The sequence below is a fragment of the Arachis ipaensis genome, chromosome B4 (assembly GCF_059453495.1).
Source record: "Arachis ipaensis isolate K30076 ecotype BB chromosome B4, ASM5945349v1, whole genome shotgun sequence".
NCBI lineage: Eukaryota > Viridiplantae > Streptophyta > Magnoliopsida > Fabales > Fabaceae > Arachis > Arachis ipaensis.
In genome coordinates, this window is record NC_142439.1 from 22,123,738 (window position 1) to 22,143,789 (window position 20,052).

General features: G+C 31.1%; 2 protein-coding genes across 2 annotated transcripts; one reads left to right on the forward strand and one right to left on the reverse strand.

The window, feature by feature from the left end:
- The first annotated feature begins 5,316 nt into the window (after positions 1–5,316).
- Positions 5,317–5,967, forward strand: LOC107637670 (putative E3 ubiquitin-protein ligase ATL45). The gene has a single exon (XM_016341043.3). The coding sequence runs from the start codon at positions 5,317–5,319 to the stop codon at positions 5,863–5,865; it is 549 nt and encodes a 182-aa protein (XP_016196529.2). The 3' UTR covers positions 5,866–5,967.
- A 5,584-nt stretch (positions 5,968–11,551) lies between these two features.
- LOC107639110 (choline-phosphate cytidylyltransferase 1) lies at positions 11,552–17,566 on the reverse strand. Its single transcript, XM_016342530.3, has 8 exons — positions 17,341–17,566; positions 16,702–16,815; positions 15,816–15,911; positions 14,967–15,009; positions 14,546–14,701; positions 14,341–14,421; positions 12,033–12,134; positions 11,552–11,891 (listed from the first exon to the last, which is right to left on the reverse strand). The coding sequence occupies exons 1-8, from the start codon at positions 17,457–17,459 to the stop codon at positions 11,754–11,756; spliced, it is 849 nt and encodes a 282-aa protein (XP_016198016.1). The 5' UTR covers positions 17,460–17,566; the 3' UTR covers positions 11,552–11,753.
- Positions 17,567–20,052: the final 2,486 nt, after the last annotated feature.

Sequence of the window (20,052 nt, forward strand, 5' to 3'; positions counted from 1 at the left end):
ATCTAATTGAAACTACATGTATTTTGTTATAGCTGAGGTAGTTCTACTAGAAAAAATAATTAAACGTATGCTGAAAAAGAAAAGAAAAAGTACTTTAAGTAGTGCGATAAAAATTGAAATAGTAATATAGTTATGCACAAGTTTATGCTATAACCTTTTAAAAGTTTTAATTGTGTTACCTACATTTTTAAAGCATATGAAATTTCTAAAATAAGATTATCAAATGAGTACTTAAAAAAGAATTCAAGGCAATATTTTATCTACAATTTTATGTAAACCTTAATTACATTATATTCAAATTCCAACAAGAAAGTACTTAAATGAGTACTTAAAATTGATAAAATCTTTATGGAGAACCTTTATGCTTTATAAGAAAATATAAATTCCTATTTGTTTTTATTTATCTTTTTAGTTTTCTTTAAGGTTTTGCAATTTTCAACTGATTTTTAGATTGTGGTTTTCATCTTTAAAGTATGCAAAAAATAGTGTATAATTATCTGTGACTTTTAATTTTAATGATACATAATTTTAAGCTAAGGTTATATTATCTCTTTTTTTATTATGTAGATGACTGAATTGATTGATATTATGATACATCACGGGGGTAATTTCCAAAAAAAGGAAGACGACAGACTGGTTTATTCTCCAGATAACAGGGTTTATTTGGGCGATCTTGATGTGGACACTCTGGACGTATTTTATGTGAGGAACTACTACAAAGAACTTGGTTATGGTGAGATACAGAAGTGCTGGTGGCTTGTGCCTAGGAGGAACCTAGAAGTTGGTTTGAGAAATCTAGACAGCGATAATAAACTCATGAAAATGTGTTACCATGCTCAGCAAAACAAAGAGTTGGTTGAAGTGTATTATGAGCATGGTGTCTCACTTTCGGAGGTATTAGAAAGTGATACTAGTGTTGTCTACTTGGACGATGAAGAAGATGTTGGGCAAAGACCAAGTGAGGCTCCCATTCCTAATTCTAAACCCATCCACTTTAGTTGATGCTCCCCTTCCAAATTCTAAGCCAAATGAACAAGAGTCTAACTCCAATCTTAGGTTAAGTGTAGCTCTAACACCCACTCCTACTACTGCCAACGTTGTCCTCATACCTAAACCACAACCATCCAAGCCTACCAATATTTCTAATAAACTCAAGAGAGGGATAGCACATGTTACTCAAGTCTCAGTTCATGCTGATGATTCTTCTGACTCTTATGAGAGTGCAGAAGATGAACTATATAGGCTAGGTTTGGAGGGTAGTTTTTCATTTTCAGATGAAGAACTTGTGTCTGTCAAAGGTAGGAGGAGTTCTCTTAAGTTTAAACATGCCTCTGCCTCTGCATATGCAAAACTTAAGGAGAAGATTGTTATTGAAGATGATAGACTAGTGGAGGATGCCTCGGATGACGAAGTTGACATTGGTTTTGTTGGTGCAGACTTTGGACTCGATCCTGGTGCCAATTCTGATGGGGTTAATTCGTGGTATTTTGAAGAGATGAAGACCCCTCCCAACTCTGATGAGGAGCTAACAGATATTGACTCCGATGATGATTATCCATTGTTTAGAGATGGAGGAAGATTTGGAGAGTTAGTGCTGGAGGTTGGTATAAAATTCACTACTAAATGGGAGTTCAAAGAGGCTATTAGGGAGTACACAATTCAAGAAAAAAGGAGACTTAGGTTGAAAAAATGATAGCAAAAGAGTGAGAGCTGTGTGTAAAGTAAAAAAATGTCCATGGCTGGTGTATGCCTCAAGAGACCATAAGGATACTTGTTGGTAGACAAAAATATTCAACAATGACCATACTTGTGCTAGAGAGGGCAGAAACAGGGCTGCCAACTGTAATTGGGTGTGTAGTAAACTGGTAAAAAAAGTTAGAAAGTATCCAAACTTCAGGCATTGTGAAGCAATGACATATTTCAAGAAGAAGAAATTCTCCACCACCGAGTTCTGTCACAGTCAATCCATTGCATGGTACTAGCTCAGGAACAACATCAAAGATGGCAAGTTTAATGAAGTTTGTGCTTACTCTCGGTTTCAAAGCACCAAGAAAAAAGGCTTGAAGAAATTAGTTAGATGTGCTTAGGGAGGTTATGAAAATTAGTATGTGACATTAGGCCTTTAATGTTTTGTTAAAATTTAGATAATGACTACTAAGATCAGTCCTGGTTATTTTGATATCACATAGGATCTTTTGATGTTAATACTCATGATGCTTGGTTATGCATCTTTTTTGTTCAACTATCATAATTAATTTAATATAAATCTGGTTTATTGGTTTAACTTGCTTATTGTAATCTTATTTAAATATAACTCAGTTTTGCTGAATCATGTGTAAGTCATAGGAATACCACAAATTAAATAATTCATTCCATTCAAAAATTTGTACACAATACATCTTCCATTACAACATTACACATGAATTCTTCCATAATTTTTTCTTCAAAATTTGTAACACATCATTAACAAAAATACTACCATCATAAACACAGCTACCATCAACAAATGGGTCATAAATTTCAGACTTCTTACATCATCTTCCAACCTCCTAACCCTCCATACTAGGTTCATCTTCATTCCACCATTGACTCTATCAGAATCTGCTATTCCAACATTTTCCTCTTGTCCAATGTCAGCCCAAACAAACATACCACACCAAATCTTCTCCCTTGTCTGAAATGAACCAACAAAAGATGATGAAATCAAAAGATGATAAAATGAAGCAGGTAAGAACAAACGAACAAAATATCATATATTTAACTTACATTATAATTGGGACATCCAAAAAATAGCTTGTTTGGATTTGATTCTGTTTCAGACCATCGCAAAATTGGACGGTAACCGCACCCACACCATTCCAGCACCCTCGCACTTTGGTTTCGGCTTTGTGACCTGGCCCAGTTACCGCTTGAAGGAGAGGGAATCGAGCTTCCAGCTGCGGTGCTTCCACCACCCACCATGGTGCTGCAACTAATAGCGACGAATGACAAAGATTTAACAAGAAGAAGAAGATAAAGAAGAATAAGAAGACAAGAGGAAGGAAGATGGAAGTTGAAGAAGAACCTAACTCAGATAAATGAGAAAAAAATAGGGTTTTAGGGACTAAATTGGGTACAAATACAACCCTCACCACGTCAGCTAGCCGTTGCAGGTCCAGCGTGGCAGAGAGGGTGCCATCATGGCACTCCGTTTGCTGAGTCATCACCGAAAAGGGTTGAGGGACCACATTGGTACCCGGATCTGAATCTGGAAGACTAGTATAGGTAATTTTAAATCTCGAGGACCAAAATGAGTAATCGCGTGAATTTCAGGGACTAAAATGGGGATTTAGTCGGGTTAAGTTAGCTATTTTAACCCAATTTTGAGAATATTTGATTTTTGGATAGAATATTCTGTTATCTCAATCTCAAACGGTTTTGTCACACAAGGACTAAATTGAAAAAAAAATTAACGTCTAAGGACCCAATTGAAAAAAAATATAAGAACCTAATTAAAAATTCGATAAAATTATAGAGACCTGCAGAATAATTAAACCAAAAATTAACAAGAATAACAAAAAAATATATATGTCTCTTATTAGTGTTTTTGTGTTCTTTCTGTCAAAATTGATACAAAATACATTAATTCAAGGATTTGGATCCTCTAAAGTTTGAATTTTACTTTAGAGAGTAAAGTGTGATCTTTTACCCTTAAATAGTTTCTCTTTCATATTTATTTTTGATCCCACCTATAAAATAAATGGTGAGAGATCATACTTTATTCTTTAAAGTAAAATTTAAACTTTAGAGGATCCAAATCCCTAATTCAATATCTGAATACAATATCTTTGTTTATATTTTTATCTATCAAATACAATTTTATATCTCTGTATTTCTGTCTCGGTAATTTACACCGATAACAAGCACAACCTTAAATACTTAATCTAAGTAAGGAGGTGTTTGGGCCTCTTGTCTATTAATCCCATGTAGGAACAAATTCTTTCGTATGTCTATGATATTTTTTTATTTGAATATATATTTACATAAACATTCTCTCTTGTCTCTAGATAGTTTTAAATGTTTCTATCATGAAACACAGAAATAGTGAAGTGAAATGGAGTAAGGATGGAGAATAGAGAGTGGAAAAGCAGAAAGTGGGATAACGGAAATGATACACAAATAATGGAGAATAGGATTTAGGGTTTATTGTAAAAATAGAAAATAGGATTTAGGGTTATCCTAAAAAAATTTTCTGAACTTGGTAATAATATTTTCTTTGAAGAATTTTCATCACCAAATTTGTCAAATATCCACATGTCGTATTAAGCTACATGCAATAGTCTTATTAAACAAAATTGGGACATTATTACGGATCAAATAGACATTAAAGTTGCTTTTCGCCATTAATGTATGCTCTTTTCCTAAATCTTGTAATAACACAGGTGTTTCTTTTTTGGGTAATGCTAGGGAGACAAAAAAAACAATCAGAATTTGCTTTATTTAACATTCATTCATTGTTGCAACAATTAATGAATGCTAAATAAGGCAAGTTATAGCTGTGTTTGGCTGATTTTCTTTGGTTATCAAATGTTTCTGTTCTTTTTTAGTGTCCTCAAATTTTTTCGGATGAGTATCAAAAATTAAATTAAATTAAATTAAAGGAAGAGAAGTCCTTTTGGATTAATTTTTGTTAGACTTAATTAGGTTATTTACATGAAAATTCTTGGTCTCCTGAAAATTGAGAAATTCTTTGGGTTTGAATGTGTATGATAATGAATCCGAATAGAGAGACATATATATTCCAAAGACTAACATCATATCACAAAGGAGTAAAAAGGAGAATATGAGCATGCTAGCTTTATTCACTCATTTTGAAGCGCATAAACAAAAAGGAAGTGAGTGGATTATCAAGTAAGCAATATTATCGCCATGTCTTGACCCACCAAAGCAATTTCTCCATCTCATCAAAATGGGCACTGAATTATGTACAATATATGTTCATTGAGAAAGTTTGGGAACCAATAATATTATATAGCCAACATTGCAGTCAATATTTAACATAAAGAAATAACTATTTAAAATTTTTAAAAACAAAAACATGCATCCGACGCTCAATTAGAAGAATTATCTGAAATTTAAACTTAATAAAAATTCATTTTTAGTAGATTTCATATTGAGTTTATTTACTAACATGCTATAGTACTAGTTAAAATTGGTTGCTATAATGTTAATTAGTTACGTTCCTTAACATTATTCATGTTCATTATATTGTTCACCAACACACACTATATATACCATAAATATTTTACATGAGTTGTATAATTCCAATACTCCTCAATGGCTAAACTTGAGTCTGATCACACTCCCCCACCCACAATGAGCCCTACCATAAGCAAACCATGTTACCCTCCACAAAATTCAGGTGGCTTCAACTTAATGGTTATTTTGGCGGCCGTTCTATGCGCCTTCCTTTGCGCGCTAGGCCTCCTCAACACCATGCTACAATGCGCGAGTCGCGTCCTCACGGAGCCTTTACAATGGATTGCTACCAGAGGGATCAACTCAGGGCTCAAGAAGAAAGAAATGGTATCTTTGCCAACCTCAATTTATAATAGTAACAGCCATAATAATAATAATAACAATAGTAATAGTAGTAGTACTAGTAGTAATTCAGGGTCATCACCATCTTCAGGTTCTCCTAGTTGTGCAATTTGCCTAGCTGATTTCTCTGATGGAGACAAGATAAGATTTCTTCCAAAGTGTAATCATCGTTTTCATGTGGCTTGCATTGATAAGTGGCTTCTTTCCCATTCCTCTTGCCCAACATGTAGGAACTTCCTCAAGTCCAATGATTCATCACACCCTTTTCATATTCTCATAGCTTAAGTCTAATTAGTGTGATTAATTATTACTATACTTATGTACGCTTATATGGTTTTAGGCGAGCTCTATATGGTGTAGAAGGAGAAATTCTTCTACACATGTATGTATGTGCTGTCAAAGTCATAGAATAACAATCGTCTATTATGAGAGATAAGCAGTGCTTTTTAGGCATTGCATGATTTTTTTTTTTTTTTTAATCATGGTGAGGTATTGAATGGTTAAGAAGAGTGATTATATTTAAAATGGTTAATGATTCAATATAATTAAGGACCTTATATTGCTGGACTTTTTGAAAAATGTTAAAAGAATAACAAGAAGACCTGAAAAGGGTAGGTAAAATTAAAATGTTAGTTTTTGTATATAAAAAAAACATTTAAGATATTAGTATAGAATTCGCTGTGTTTAGAATTTGTTAACATATGACTCAACTATACATAAAATTTAAATTCTATACATAAAATTAACGTAACTACACAAAAATATTTATACATAAAATTATAAATTTTATTTTATAATTTAAAATAATCAAATTAAATTCATATCAATATTACAATTATTTTTAATATTATTATTTATAAAATTATTATAATATTATTTATATTAATATACATATTATAATTTTTATTATTTATGATCAAGAAAAAAAAAGCTTTTTTTTTTTAATAAAAAAAAAGAGAAAATCAATAAAAAAGCCACACATGAATTCAAAGACGCAGCGCTTTTCCTGTACAGCCTGTATATTATTTGTTAGTACCCACTATCCTTGTCACCGAAAATAATCAAATAAAAATTTCAATTAAAAAAACAAAAAAAAAATTTGGAACAAAAAATTCAAAGGAACAAAATCCAATATCCTCCTCACTCTAATTATTATTATTTATGATCCTATTATAATATCATTTACATTAATATATAATATAAATTTTATTATTTATCATCCTATTATAATATCAGTTATATTATTATACATATTATATATTTTTATCATATTCATTGTAAATAATATTAATATCATAATGTACAATCTTATACATTATAATATTATTCTTATAAATAATAATAATAATAATAATAATACTAATAATAATAATAATATTTATCATAGTAATATTATAATGTATATTAATTAAATTATCTATAATCAACTAATACTAATTCCTAATTTCAAATTCTAACCCGAATTCATTAATACTAAATCCTAAAATTCATCGATCTTTATTATTTTTTAAACTCTAAATTCTAAATCCGAAACATTTAAGTTTTTTAAAAAATTCTAAACTCTATGTTATTTTATTTATTTAATTCTTTTGCTCATTGTGGTATCTTGTTTTCCCTTAACTTTTTTTTTTAATTTAGTTATGGTCATATGTTGTTTTTTAATTTCATATTTAATGAACAAATTTTATGCCCAACAATTTCAAATTTTAATTTTCTTTCCTAACAAATATATATATATATATATATATATATATATATATATTATGTCCTACTATATATATTATGTCCTACTAATAATCACACTTTTAGCACATATATACCCTCCAATATATATTTCATGTCCTATTAACAATCACACTTTCAGCGTATATATACCCTCATAACAATAAAATCAACCCTCATCCCTCAATGTTTTAAAATTTAACAAAAGGTCAAAAAGTCCAATAATATAAGGTTCCTAATCATCTTTAATAATTAAACATGTTAAATCTAATCACTCTCCTTAACCAACAAATGCTTCACGTGATGCACAAACAAAAATAATATAAAAAAGTGTTAACAGCCTTCAGATCTTATTTTATAGTGGATTCGCCATGATTTTATTGTGGAACTTTTCTTTATTTGACTGGACCATTTAGATGGTCTATTTTACATATATGATATGCTACTAAATTTCTAAAGTAATTTAAATTTACGATTTTTACTATTTTAATATCTCAAATTTAAAATTTATTATATTGAACCACAAAATTTAGTTTTGGGCATCATATTGACTCAGAATTATCACATTAGACACAGGCTAAACAGTGTCGTTTCATTTTGATGCTTAAACAAGACAAAAACAAAAAGATAAAAAAGAGTTTATATGATGTACAAATTATTTTATCTCCTCTCCTCCAAAACGAAGCGACATTATTTAGCCTTATGTCTAGTATGACAAGTCAAAACTAGCTTAACATTCCATTAGTTAACTCAACGTCTGAAAAGGTCTAAAAACTAGTATGATGCTTGGAGTTGGATCATCTGAAAGGGTCTAAGAATTATTATGATGTTTGAAGCTAGATATTGAGAACTAGAATCTTGAATATGAAAAACTAAAATAGTAAAAATCATGAATTTTAGAGATTACTATGCGAATTTAGTCCTGATATGCAATATAGTATTAGATATTTGATATACTTTGACATTTAAAAAATATAACTAAAATTAAATTTATATTTTTTTATTATTTGACAATACTTTTTAATTAAAAAAATAAAAAGTGTGATCAAATAAAAAAATATTGCTAAATAATAAAAAAATATAATATTATTTTAGTTATATTTTTAAATATTGCTAAAATTTTATAACTACCATAATCATTGTAAATAGGGGTGGTAAAGCGAGCTAATCCACTCCGCCAATTTAATATGGGTTCAATTTGCTATCCTGCCTCACCAAAGGACATACTAGCGGCTTGGCGGGCCAGCCCACCTTTTTTTTCAAATATTTTTTAACAAACCTCTTTTTTTTATGATAAAGTTCAATTTGACATACTAATGATTATTTTATTTTATGATAAAATTATTTCATCCGATTAATTTTTTAATATATAAAGAGTAGTATCTTAAATTAATTATTAATCCGTAAAAAATTTTTAATTAACCATAATAACTTTTTTTGATATGAAATTAATCATAATAAAAATAACTTAATAAATAATAAGTCTCAAACATAACAATAATAAAACAAATACATAATCTGCACATGCCGCTGAGAGGCAGAGGAGGAGAGAGGAGCGCCGCCGAGAGTCCGAGGGACATAGAACCGCCGAGAGGCAGAGGAGGAGAGAGGAGCGAAAGGCAGAGTAGAGACGAGACGAGACACAACGCTGCCGGGATTCCGATTTTGTGACAATTGACGGGATGAGACAAGGACAAACGACGTGGGAGATCGATGACGAGAAGGATACATCGCAAGACTGAAGATACAACGCAGAACAACGACGGGACATAGCGCCGCCGCGAACCGCGATTGTGTGACGGATACGTCACGAGACTGAAGACTGATGAGGGAGGAGGCAAGGTCGCAAGCGCAGGAAATTCAGGAAACACCGGAACAGCGAAGAGCCGAGGAGTGAGGACTGAGAAGGGAGCTGAACTTAAGCTCAAGGAAGGGTTAGGTGGGCTGCGGTGGGTGAGATAATGTTTACTATTTGTAGAAAATCCTAATTTTTTATTTAAATATTTATATAATTTATAAATTTACTAAAATATTTAAAAAAAAAGAATGACAGTCTGTCGGGTTAGTATGCTTTTTTCTGCCTTGACCGACGATTTTAGCAGTGTAATTTTGATAAATTTTTAAAATTTGGCGAATTTAAAATCTCATTTCGATCCACTTTTAGCGATTTTGACAGTTTGACCCAATAAATTTGACCCATTTTACCACTGCTAACTGTAAGTATAGCCATAATAGAATGCTCATGCACGTTACATTGAGAACCTTGAGAGATGATGTTCTTGAGTGTTTCTTTCTATTATCAAAATTGTAATAAGTCCAACACTTCTGTTGAGATAGGTTAAAAATATCATACTATGTTAAATTTAATTATTTCAGTGGTTAATTATTTTATTAAAAAATGTGAAGAAATATATATAAATATGCACAAATATTAATGTCTTACTTTTTGTATTCATTTGGTATTTTTGAAATAATACTCCAGGTACTTAAAATAATTTTGCCTAAACACATCACGAAATGTCTCTAATATTTTTTTAGTTATTTTAATTTATAAAATTTTGTAACTTATATTTTTTTTAATATTATATATAAAAAAATTTAATATTATTAATTATTACTATTTACTATTTTTTTTAAAAAATTTTGGGGGAGACCATGGCCACCTTAGGTCCCCCGTGGATCCGCCACTGCCTAAACACATCACGAAATGTCTCTAATTTAGTCAGAAACGTCCTTAATATTTAGGAAAAATAAGAATTTACTCGTTAAATTTAAAGATATTATTCAGAGTATTTGAACTGCAAATGTAATACTTATTTAACACACCGCAAATATCACTATAAATTTTATGGCGAAACGAACTGTTCAGGAATGGTCTTCCTGAAATAAAGTGATTTTATCTTTGAGATGAATTAGATATAATTGTCCAACATACAAGACACAAGCATCATTCTTTCTCAATGCATATTCTCTTTCCGACATATTCAAGTGTGTTGATAAAGCCACATTTGTTCCATCACTTTGTGAGGATTAATTAACTAGGATATTGTTGCCGTTATAAGAGGAAACAATAAAACCTACAATGTTGTTTTTATTTTACAACTGAATAAAATCAAACAGAATCATCATAAGCTGCACCCACTAAGACAAGATAAGACAACTTTGAATCAAAAAGCGTTACCTCAAAGCTAAACCATAATCCCACTTGATTGAGAGCATTGCAAGTGTTGTTTCTTTAAGGCTTCATTCAAGATGAAAGGATAATACTATGCTGTTTTTATTCTAATTGTGTGATATAATTAATCTATTTGCTTCAATCAGCATGCCATTTTTATGAGAACCAATTAATAGGTATAGGCCCTTTTTTCCTAATTGATTTAATACACACACATGACACATCCATAAACTAATTCCCTTTTTTCTAGAACTAAAAGAGTAGAGATTACCCTGCTTCTAAAAAATGTTTATTACGAATGCGATATTAAGTTAATATAATATTTAATTAATCAATTTTCTTTTCAAAATAGATTGACATTCAAAAATATCCATCATATACGATGGCAGTTCAAGTCATAACCTACTACTACTAATCTTTAACTGTTTAGACAAAATGTTTTCATCCAATGTTTTCTTCTCCTTTTTGTGGGTAAATTGGGAGTAGTAAAATTTGAATTTAAACTCTTCAGTCTTCAGTCTTCACCACTAAATCATTTCTAGTTCACTGCTTGTCTTCCTCTTTAATTATACTTTTAAGGTCATCTGGATAGAGCATAATTAATGCATTAATAAAAGAAAGGGTTTATTTATCTTGTGCCCTAAGAACATATATTAAGTTTACAAATTAAGAAAATTTTCAATACATTTATTTTACATCCATTAAATAAAAACATTTAAAAATTTTTATTAATAGTAAGCTTATCATATTACTCCTCTTTTATTGCCCCCTCTTTTTTCTTCTAATCTAATCATTTTCTCTTCATGTATCCTTAAGACCCATGTTAGTTAAACCCTAAAAAAATATCATAGATTTTAATTATTGTTCATGTTTGTTGGTTTGTTTTGCTTTAGTTGTTGAAACTTTTACGTTCTTTTGTTGTGTTTCTGTATTTGTTTGGTTTGGGATCAATCTTTATGGCAATGCTGAAAGGGTTGATTCACAAATCAAAAACTCTTCTCCCCAATTTTGGGTCAAGTAAATAACAGCAATCCAAAAAAAAAAAATTGAAATTATCCATTTTAACTACCCATCTTAAATCATACAATTTCCTTGTCCCTCTATTTTTCTATCATTTTGGATATTGAAATCATACCATATCATATTATATACAAAGGAGAAAAATAATGTTTAAAGTAGACAAATTATGTCCAGATCATCTTGCATATATCTTAAAGGATAGCTTAATTAAAGGAATGGTTTTGAATCTGGAAATACACAAAGCTTGTTTGTCACTTCAACTACTGCAGTACTCTGCAGATTCATCATCACCAAATTCATCATCATCATCATCTTCTTCCCACTCATCATAAAGAAGAGATTTTATCTGCTGCGCTCTCAATCTTTCTTGAATTCTGTCTCTGATTGCTGTTCCCTATTTACGAGTAAACAGATGACAGATAAAATCAGTGAGTCCAATCAGAAGATTTTAGAAAATGGAATATCTACATAGGATACAACAAGATCGATCACATGCAGAAAAATTGGTCATTTGCTGCATTATGAGAGTTCTAACCATTTTGTGGCAGCCTTCTTCAAACATTTCGAGGAAACCAGCTACCAATCGATCGGCATTTTCAATCCATTCAGTACGCCTCATTCCCGCTACTGTTTGTATCTGAAAAGTTCAATGGAGAAAGTCTTGCTTATTTGCATTGTAAAAAAAAATGCAAATGACACTACTTAAACAAAGATCAGAGATTTTCAAACTGCCCCTAGTGCACTCGCTTTGACGGCTAGGGATAAAATCCAGCAATTATGTAAATTAGAAGAGAAATGTTCCTTTTACTCATTCTTCCTTGTAAACCAAGTCAACTCACTCTCCTCCACCATTGGACAGGGTGTGGGATCCAGATTCAACACCGAAAGGGAGTAAGTCGGCTTGGCACACAAAGAAGAGTGAGTGAGTGCAACTCAAATTAGAATGCTGGGGTCCAATACATATGGTTTCTCTTATTCACAACAAAAAGAAGAGTCTCAAACATTTCACCACATGAACAACAGTCTAAAACAATTTACCATATAAAGAACAGTCTCAACTACATTCAGCTGGAAACAACATTCTCTTGGGTCAGAGAATGTACAAAAGAAGTTTAACAATAAATCATTGAGCCATATCTATTTACAATGAGAATGAAGCAGATAGAGTATCTCCTTATATGCATTGTTAACGTCATTAACTACTTAGCTCAAGCATATACTCCAACTATTTTATAGTAACAGCAAGAGGCCCAAAAAAAAGAAGAGGGGGGGGGGGGGGATCCAACTCCAAATAGAGACTAAAATCAAGATTACCTATATTTATAGGAACTAGAAAGTAAAAACATTTAAGCCAACTCATTACTAATAAATTGAGCTTCTTTTCTCCTTTAAGATTGTGTCAGAACTAGTGTCAATCACAAAAGAATTGCAGAATAACGATCATTGACAATGTATCAAGAACCCTAAATATACAACTGGGAAAGTCAGTCCTGAGGAGAGAATATGAGCTTCTGTCCACCCTAATAGTGTTTGGTTAGAGAAACAGATAAAGAAATACAGGGACATAGAGACACAAGAATTACTTGGTTAGGAAAATAGGTACAGAGCCAACAACTGGTGTCTTGGGACAAAGATTCCTGTATTCTCTGCATTCCCAAAAAAGTGGGGATGGAGACCAAACACTGGACAGAAACGTTTTCCAGTTTTGTCTTCGGAGATGGCTGGCAACATTCCAAGGTGGCAGGTGGCTTTCCAACAAACGGTAAATTGTCTCTTTCATGTGTTTTTTTCCTTGTCCCTTGTGTTTTCAGACAAATTCTATTCCCACTATCCCTGTGTATATATTTGTCTACCTAACTAAACTCTCCCTATTCTCCTATTTATCTCATTCACCCCCTAACAGCCTCCTAACTACTTTCACTGACCAAAACTTGGCAATTACTTAACAGAGTTAATTGCTGCCTCACACTCATTCGTCTTCCCCTTCCAGTTCTATACTAACCCAAAATGGTTCCTAACAGACTACTCCAGGTTTGTATGATCTTATATTTCAGGTCAACAAGTAGTTTTTTAGTGCACAAATTAAAAGGAAGGATTTCCAGTGAAACTGAGTTCAAGTTTTTATGCTTTTTCTTGGGTGGTGGGTTGGTAAAAGAATTAAAGGATTTGTTCAGCTTGACACCGAACACTTAAACCCTTCCTTGTTTCCTACAGATGGCGTTCAAAACTAAAACTACATATCATTTTTGAAACTAAAACCAAAATTTAACCTAACACCATGAATGACCAAAATATTACAAGAAAAAACTTAAGAACCACGCAATAAGCACATGCCTACAACTTACTTCTACAGGTTTGCCTATGATTAACAAGGAAACTTAACAATCGTAACAAATAAAGAACTCATGAGTTATAGAAGCAAAAGATTTATATCTTTTTCAGCAGTTCTTTTGATAATACAAATAATTTCCCAATCACAATCCAAACAGGAAATATGACTAATTTCCTTTCTTTCAGTTTTCTATTCACTGCAGCTCACACCACTGAAAGGTTGACTACAATTCATTTCAAGTTCTAAAAGCATCTTTTCATATGCAAAAGTTAGTAGCAGTTCATGACCGCAACCCACTTTCATTGAAACACTAGATTTCTTCATATATTGAATAAAAAGGAAAATAACATCAACCATTAAGTTTAAACATAAACCATCTACTTAAGAAAAGCTTACAGCTTAATGTTATACTAAGAATAACACAAGATAAAATAAGATAAAATACATGTAAACAATTACTGACGTAAATAGAGTCGACGCAAATAGCTATGATCATTATCAACATTGTTACCTTCTTTCCCACTGTCTCTTGCTGCTTCTTCACTCTCTCACGCAATTTTTTAAGTCCCATGTTCATTCTCAACCTCTTCTCCTGTGAATAAGAGATCATGCAACACAGATAAGCCCGCCCACTACAAAAGTAAGTTAATGAGGCAACTGATAGGTAACACAAAAATCTTGAGAATTTGCAAAACAAAGGTGTGAAACAAAGAAACCTTGACATAGCTGACACCCAGATCCTTTCTGGTATAACCACGGTCCAAGTTACGCATTACATACTGATTATAATCTTTGATTATTCTCATTATGATATCTGAAGTAGAAATTCCATCAGTCCGCTTTGTTTCCTTAAACTTTCCAATAGACTTAACCTATTTAGGAAACAATACACATAAGATCATCAATGGAAGCTGAAGATTGAAACGTGACTGGGAAAAAATATAAAACAAAATTTGACAATGTTATAGTTCCGCCAGAAATATATAGAGAAAAAATAATGGCATAAAAGTGGATGAAAGATTCAAATAGTCAATTGTGAACAACAACGATGACCCATTCGTGACACCAAGTAAATGTCAATGAGATAGCAATAGGAGAGAGAAGAGGGGGGAGGGGAGAAGAACATTCAGTTCTTACATATTCATAGACATCCTTTCCAGCTCCACTTGTATCAGCATAACTAAATTTTACATTAAAGAAGAAAATGAAGTGTTAATGTATTTGAAAACATTTTTAAAATTATATTTTGGCAAAATATCATGTAGAATATAGTTAAGATTAATAACGCAAGGATGCTGTCACAGAGACAGAAGCACCTCTCAAAAAAATCCAAGAGAATAGAGAATAAATAGTGCTAATAACAGTAAGAATAATATTATAATTAATATCTAAATTTTAGAAATTTTAGACCGACATACGCTCTAATGGTCGATTAGTTATGTGCAGCCATATAAAAGTAACTAATGCACAGAGCATTCCTCCTTTTCCACTTTAGTAACACACAGACAATCTTCTCCTTCCCATATCATCCCATTTTCATACTTTTTGTAAGCCTTTTGAAAGAATAATAGAATACAGCACATCTTTTTCCTTCTAGACAGTTATATCTTCAAATAAAATGAAATATAAGCAATGAAACTTTGTATTCCAGTCCCAAACACTATGTTAAACATTTGAGTTTTGATGTTTAGGATATGGCATCAATAGTCATAACTCTTAGCATGTTATCTCAATGCTTCTTATATTAAATGCACAGCAATGCTCTCCGATCTGTGTTGTATGTCTCAAGTATCGTATGCATGCATCCTAGTTAATAACCATAAATTTTTCAGATAGCCCACCTCCGAGCATATCTCAGGGTCCATTCAACGTAAAGTGTAAACTTACTCTATTAGGGAGTTGATAACTTTTGATCAAGAAGTTACCAACTTTGAAGAGTGAACAAATACAAAAGAAAACACTTAGCCTGGGGCAGGTTAACCTTACGGAAGAGAATCATGAGCCACATAGTCAATTTGATGCTTGTCAATGAATTCCTGTGTGATTACCCATGGCGCATCTGGTATAACTTCATCAACCCACCTGTAGCAATGACGACTCAACTGTGTCACACATCCTAAATACTAACACCACTAATAAAGCAATTAGGCAAGTTTGAAAATTTAAAAACAACTCAAATAAGCCAAACAGATGTACTGAGTTATTTTCGTTTGATTGATTCCGAGGACTAGTTAGGCTTTAGGAAGCAACAAAAGCAAATGAAAATCTCCCATCAAAAAAGAACCAAACGAAATAATAACATGGATGGTAGACCTCCATAGATATCTACAATAAATGAGGATGCCAAAAACTAGTACTTCAGTCAGCGCAGCTCAGAGGGAACTTAGTATCCGAAATCAGCTATGAACTTTGCATCAGAACGTGGTATAATTTTACTCAGTTAGCCAGTTACTTGAATAAAAAACCACTAGCTCTAAAAATGGAAACAAAATGACACTCATGAATGAGTTGCCCTAAACTATTCTTACATGTATCTTTTATAGTTTCATTATCTATCATCATTCATGTTGCTATTTCTGGAAATTAATCTACAGAAGCATCATGGTCAAAAGCCACAAAGGTCGTTGCCCAAAAGAGTATAATGACAGTTAAAAAAAGGTGAATTTCAAATCCAAGTCTAAGAACGTGAATTTCAAAGCCAAGTCATCAAACTTCATTCAACCAAAACCTTTCCAGACTTGATGCAACTACAATTATTTTTCCTTTGTGATAAATAAATAAAACACGAAATAGAAGCTTTATCAGAGCAGTGTACAATAAAAGGAGAGCAATATCAATATCAATATAAACTATCTAGAAAAGACAAGAGAACCTGCAGTGGCGAAGAGATTCATAGCGTTCCTTGTCAGTCATGACAGTTTTTCCCTTATACTTGTGTGTGATCTCATCATTGCAGCATCCAACAAGCAGATATGTGTTTGGAAACCTTCAATTAACAAGGAAGAAAAAAAAAAGGCAAAAAAACAGTTGCAATAACATCAAGCACTTCATTCAAGCAACAACAAACACACAACAATTTGCAAATACCCAAAAGCCAAACAACAACAAACAACAAAGCATGATCCCACTATTTCAGGTCGGCTACATGGATCAAACGACATTGCACCTTGTCATGAATCAGTCCATTTATACTTAAATCTCTTTCCATAAGTTTATTCATAATTTTTCTTTCAAACTATCTCCCATCAAATCCACCATCTATATTCAACATGTTGGACAAACCTCAATTATAAGAGGAAAAGATAATAACTAAATAAATAATTAAAAAACCGCAAAAAACCAGTGAAACTTGAGCGGTATTACTGAATTTTAAACCTCCAAAAAGCCCAAAGAAACAGTAACAACTAATATGGGGATTAGACTCAAAATGATAAAAAATTATGATTAATTACAGCAAAAGCAGTAAAAGCGAAGTAGAGTGGACAAAAATTGAAAGAAAAGAAAGTAATACAGTTTTTTGGCTTGCTCGAGAGAACGGGCATGGCCGAAATGAAAGAGGTCGTAAATGCCATCAGCGTATACACGAACGGTTTTCTGTTCACCAATTTCACATTCCTCTTCGGCTTCCATGTCTCAAAGGTGAACGCTCAAACACTCCAAGCAGAATGCACAGGCAGCACTAACTTCACTGTTACTTATGGCACCGGTCACACTGAATTAAATACTTACGATTTTGACTTAATAATTAAATAATTTAATAAATACTGATGCGGCCTGACATAAATTTAATAGTTAAAAATTATTAAATAATTTAATAAATTTGATTAAATTATTATTTATTAATTTTTAATTATCAGCTTAATATAAAAATAATTATACATAAATTTTATCTGATTTCTTTTAAGATTTTAATTTTGTTATTCTTATTTTATGATTTCAATCTTGTTATTTTTATGCGTAGTTTACAATTTTATACTAAAAATAATTATTTTTATTAATATAATATTTTATAATTGAATGTATGTGTAAAATTTATATTTATAATATATTAAATTAAATTTATTTTTATAAATTTAAAAAAAAATATTATTTTTTTGTTTTTAATATTTGTAATTTTTTTTAAAATATTTTTAATATTTTATTTAGTTTTATGTTTAACATTTTTAATTTTTATTAAAATTATTTTTAGATATTAATTTCATCTAAAATATTAAAAACAAAATTAAAAATATCTAAAATATTAATTTCATCTAAAATATTAAAAACAAAATTAAAAATATCTAAAATATTAATTTTATCTATTAAGAATAAAATTGAATAAAATTAAATAATAAAATATTTTTAAAAAAATTATAAATATTAACGTAAATACTCATAAAAAAATATAATTAAATAGTTGTATAAAATATTTTATATCGTAGAAGTACTAAATTAGATTCTTAAATTTTGTATATGAATTTTTGATATTAAAATTAAACTTTTTATATTTAAAATGTTTATTTTTTAATAAAAATTCAATAATTTATCATTTTAATGTTTACTTTGATTGTAAAAGCAACAAATTATAGATTAACATCACAACTTAGGATTATAATTATTTTTTATGATAAATAAACTAAAAATCATATGTTAAACTCATTTGTACATTTATGGTTTGTTTATTGAGGAGTGTTAGGGACAAGTAATTTTTGTAATTTATAATTATTAAATAGTCATTAATGATAATTTTAATGGTATGAGATTGGTGTGAGATTTCATTTAATAGTTTACTTTTTTTTTGCTAGTTTATCTGCTGACTAGAATTTGATAAAGTTGCTGGTCCTTTAGACTTTTCCTTATTTATTTTTCACCCTATTATTTATGTAAATGATCCAGCGTTTCTTCTTTGCAAGCATTTACCAAAAGTCAAAACCATTTCATATGGCCGGTTGAATTGAGAACCGGTAAACTTGTCTATTCTAGATTATTTTTGCATTTAAATGGGATATACAATCTACTTGGTCAAACCGTAGTCAAATTCGTTGAAATCCGTATAAATCCCGTGTGAGCCGGCCTAGTTTTCAGACCAAATCCGTTTGCTTTGTGAGTATCTTCTATGCATTCTTCAAAACGCTGAATTGGTAATTTAGTATACATATTTCATTTTTTCATGCTTTTATTTTTGTGGATGATATAATACGTCTCCAAGCATCTATCTAACTCATTGATGGGCCGCTTTCTTTATTTTCTTTATGATATGCCATGCTATTTTAATGGCAAAATATGGATGATGGATCGATGGGTCCCTAAATTATGATGGGAAATAATAAGCATTCCATACGTTCACAAATAAATTTTGAAGCAACGACTTTAGATTGCCCTAATATGAATCTCACCTTATACATATAATAATTTATTAGCTAATCATAAATTTTTAGATTAAATTTTGATTTACAGCAAACTAATCCTTAATTTATTGAGTTAAAAAATATGATAAAAAATAAGTAAATAAATTTTGGACTAAACACTTAAATTACTTTATAACAATTTCTTTATTAAATATTTTGGATTTTAACAAGTTTTTGTTATTTTAAAAACTTTAAAAACTACTGTTCACAAATTTGTTTTTTATCTTTTTTTATGATTTATCAGTGACTAAGAGAAGGGGGTTGAATTTTAGCCCTTTTTGCTGAATAATACTTACTGCCTTTTAAATTAACTTCGGGAGATTTTTCTGTGTTTTGTCTCATAACCAGACACGAGACATTTTATTTTTGTTTCGTACCCAGTCAGGAGATATTTTTCAATTTTGTCTCCTTAGCAACAAAAACTGAAATGGAGTAGAAAAGAGAGAATCACACCAAAAAGTATCCTGGTTCAGCTGCCAAGTGCAATGCAGCCTACATCCAGTCTCCATCACAACAATGATGAAATTTCACTATAATCATCTTGATTACAGACACCAATTCTCCCTAGGAACTACCCTTCATATCCGGGATAAGTCCAGAATCTATCCCCAATCCTGAACTTGACTTGGTCACCTACCAAGTTTTCAACTGCTAAGTACTAACCCAACTTGTAAGAGAATTCCCACAGAATCATGATACACAACTCTGGACGGACAGGTTCTTCACTTGGGACAGTTTTGGGATTTTTCTTTACTGACTTCCTGGTTGATAATATCTTCACAGCCTGCATCATCTTCTACCACAACACTGGGAATTGAATTAGTATCACAAAAAGA

Bases quoted from the DNA above. Each gene is read 5' to 3' on its own strand.
- LOC107637670 (XM_016341043.3), top strand. From the start codon at position 5,317: ATGGCTAAACTTGAGTCTGATCACACTCCCCCACCCACAATGAGCCCT.
- LOC107639110 (XM_016342530.3), bottom strand. From the start codon at position 17,459: ATGGAAGCCGAAGAGGAATGTGAAATTGGTGAACAGAAAACCGTTCGT. The intron at 12,135-14,340 runs GTAACAATGTTG...TGAACTTTTCAG, and splicing joins AAGAGACAGTGGGAAAGAAG to ATACAAACAGTAGCGGGAAT. The intron at 11,892-12,032 runs GTTAGAACTCTC...ACTCGTAAATAG, and splicing joins AAGAAGGCTGCCACAAAATG to GGAACAGCAATCAGAGACAG.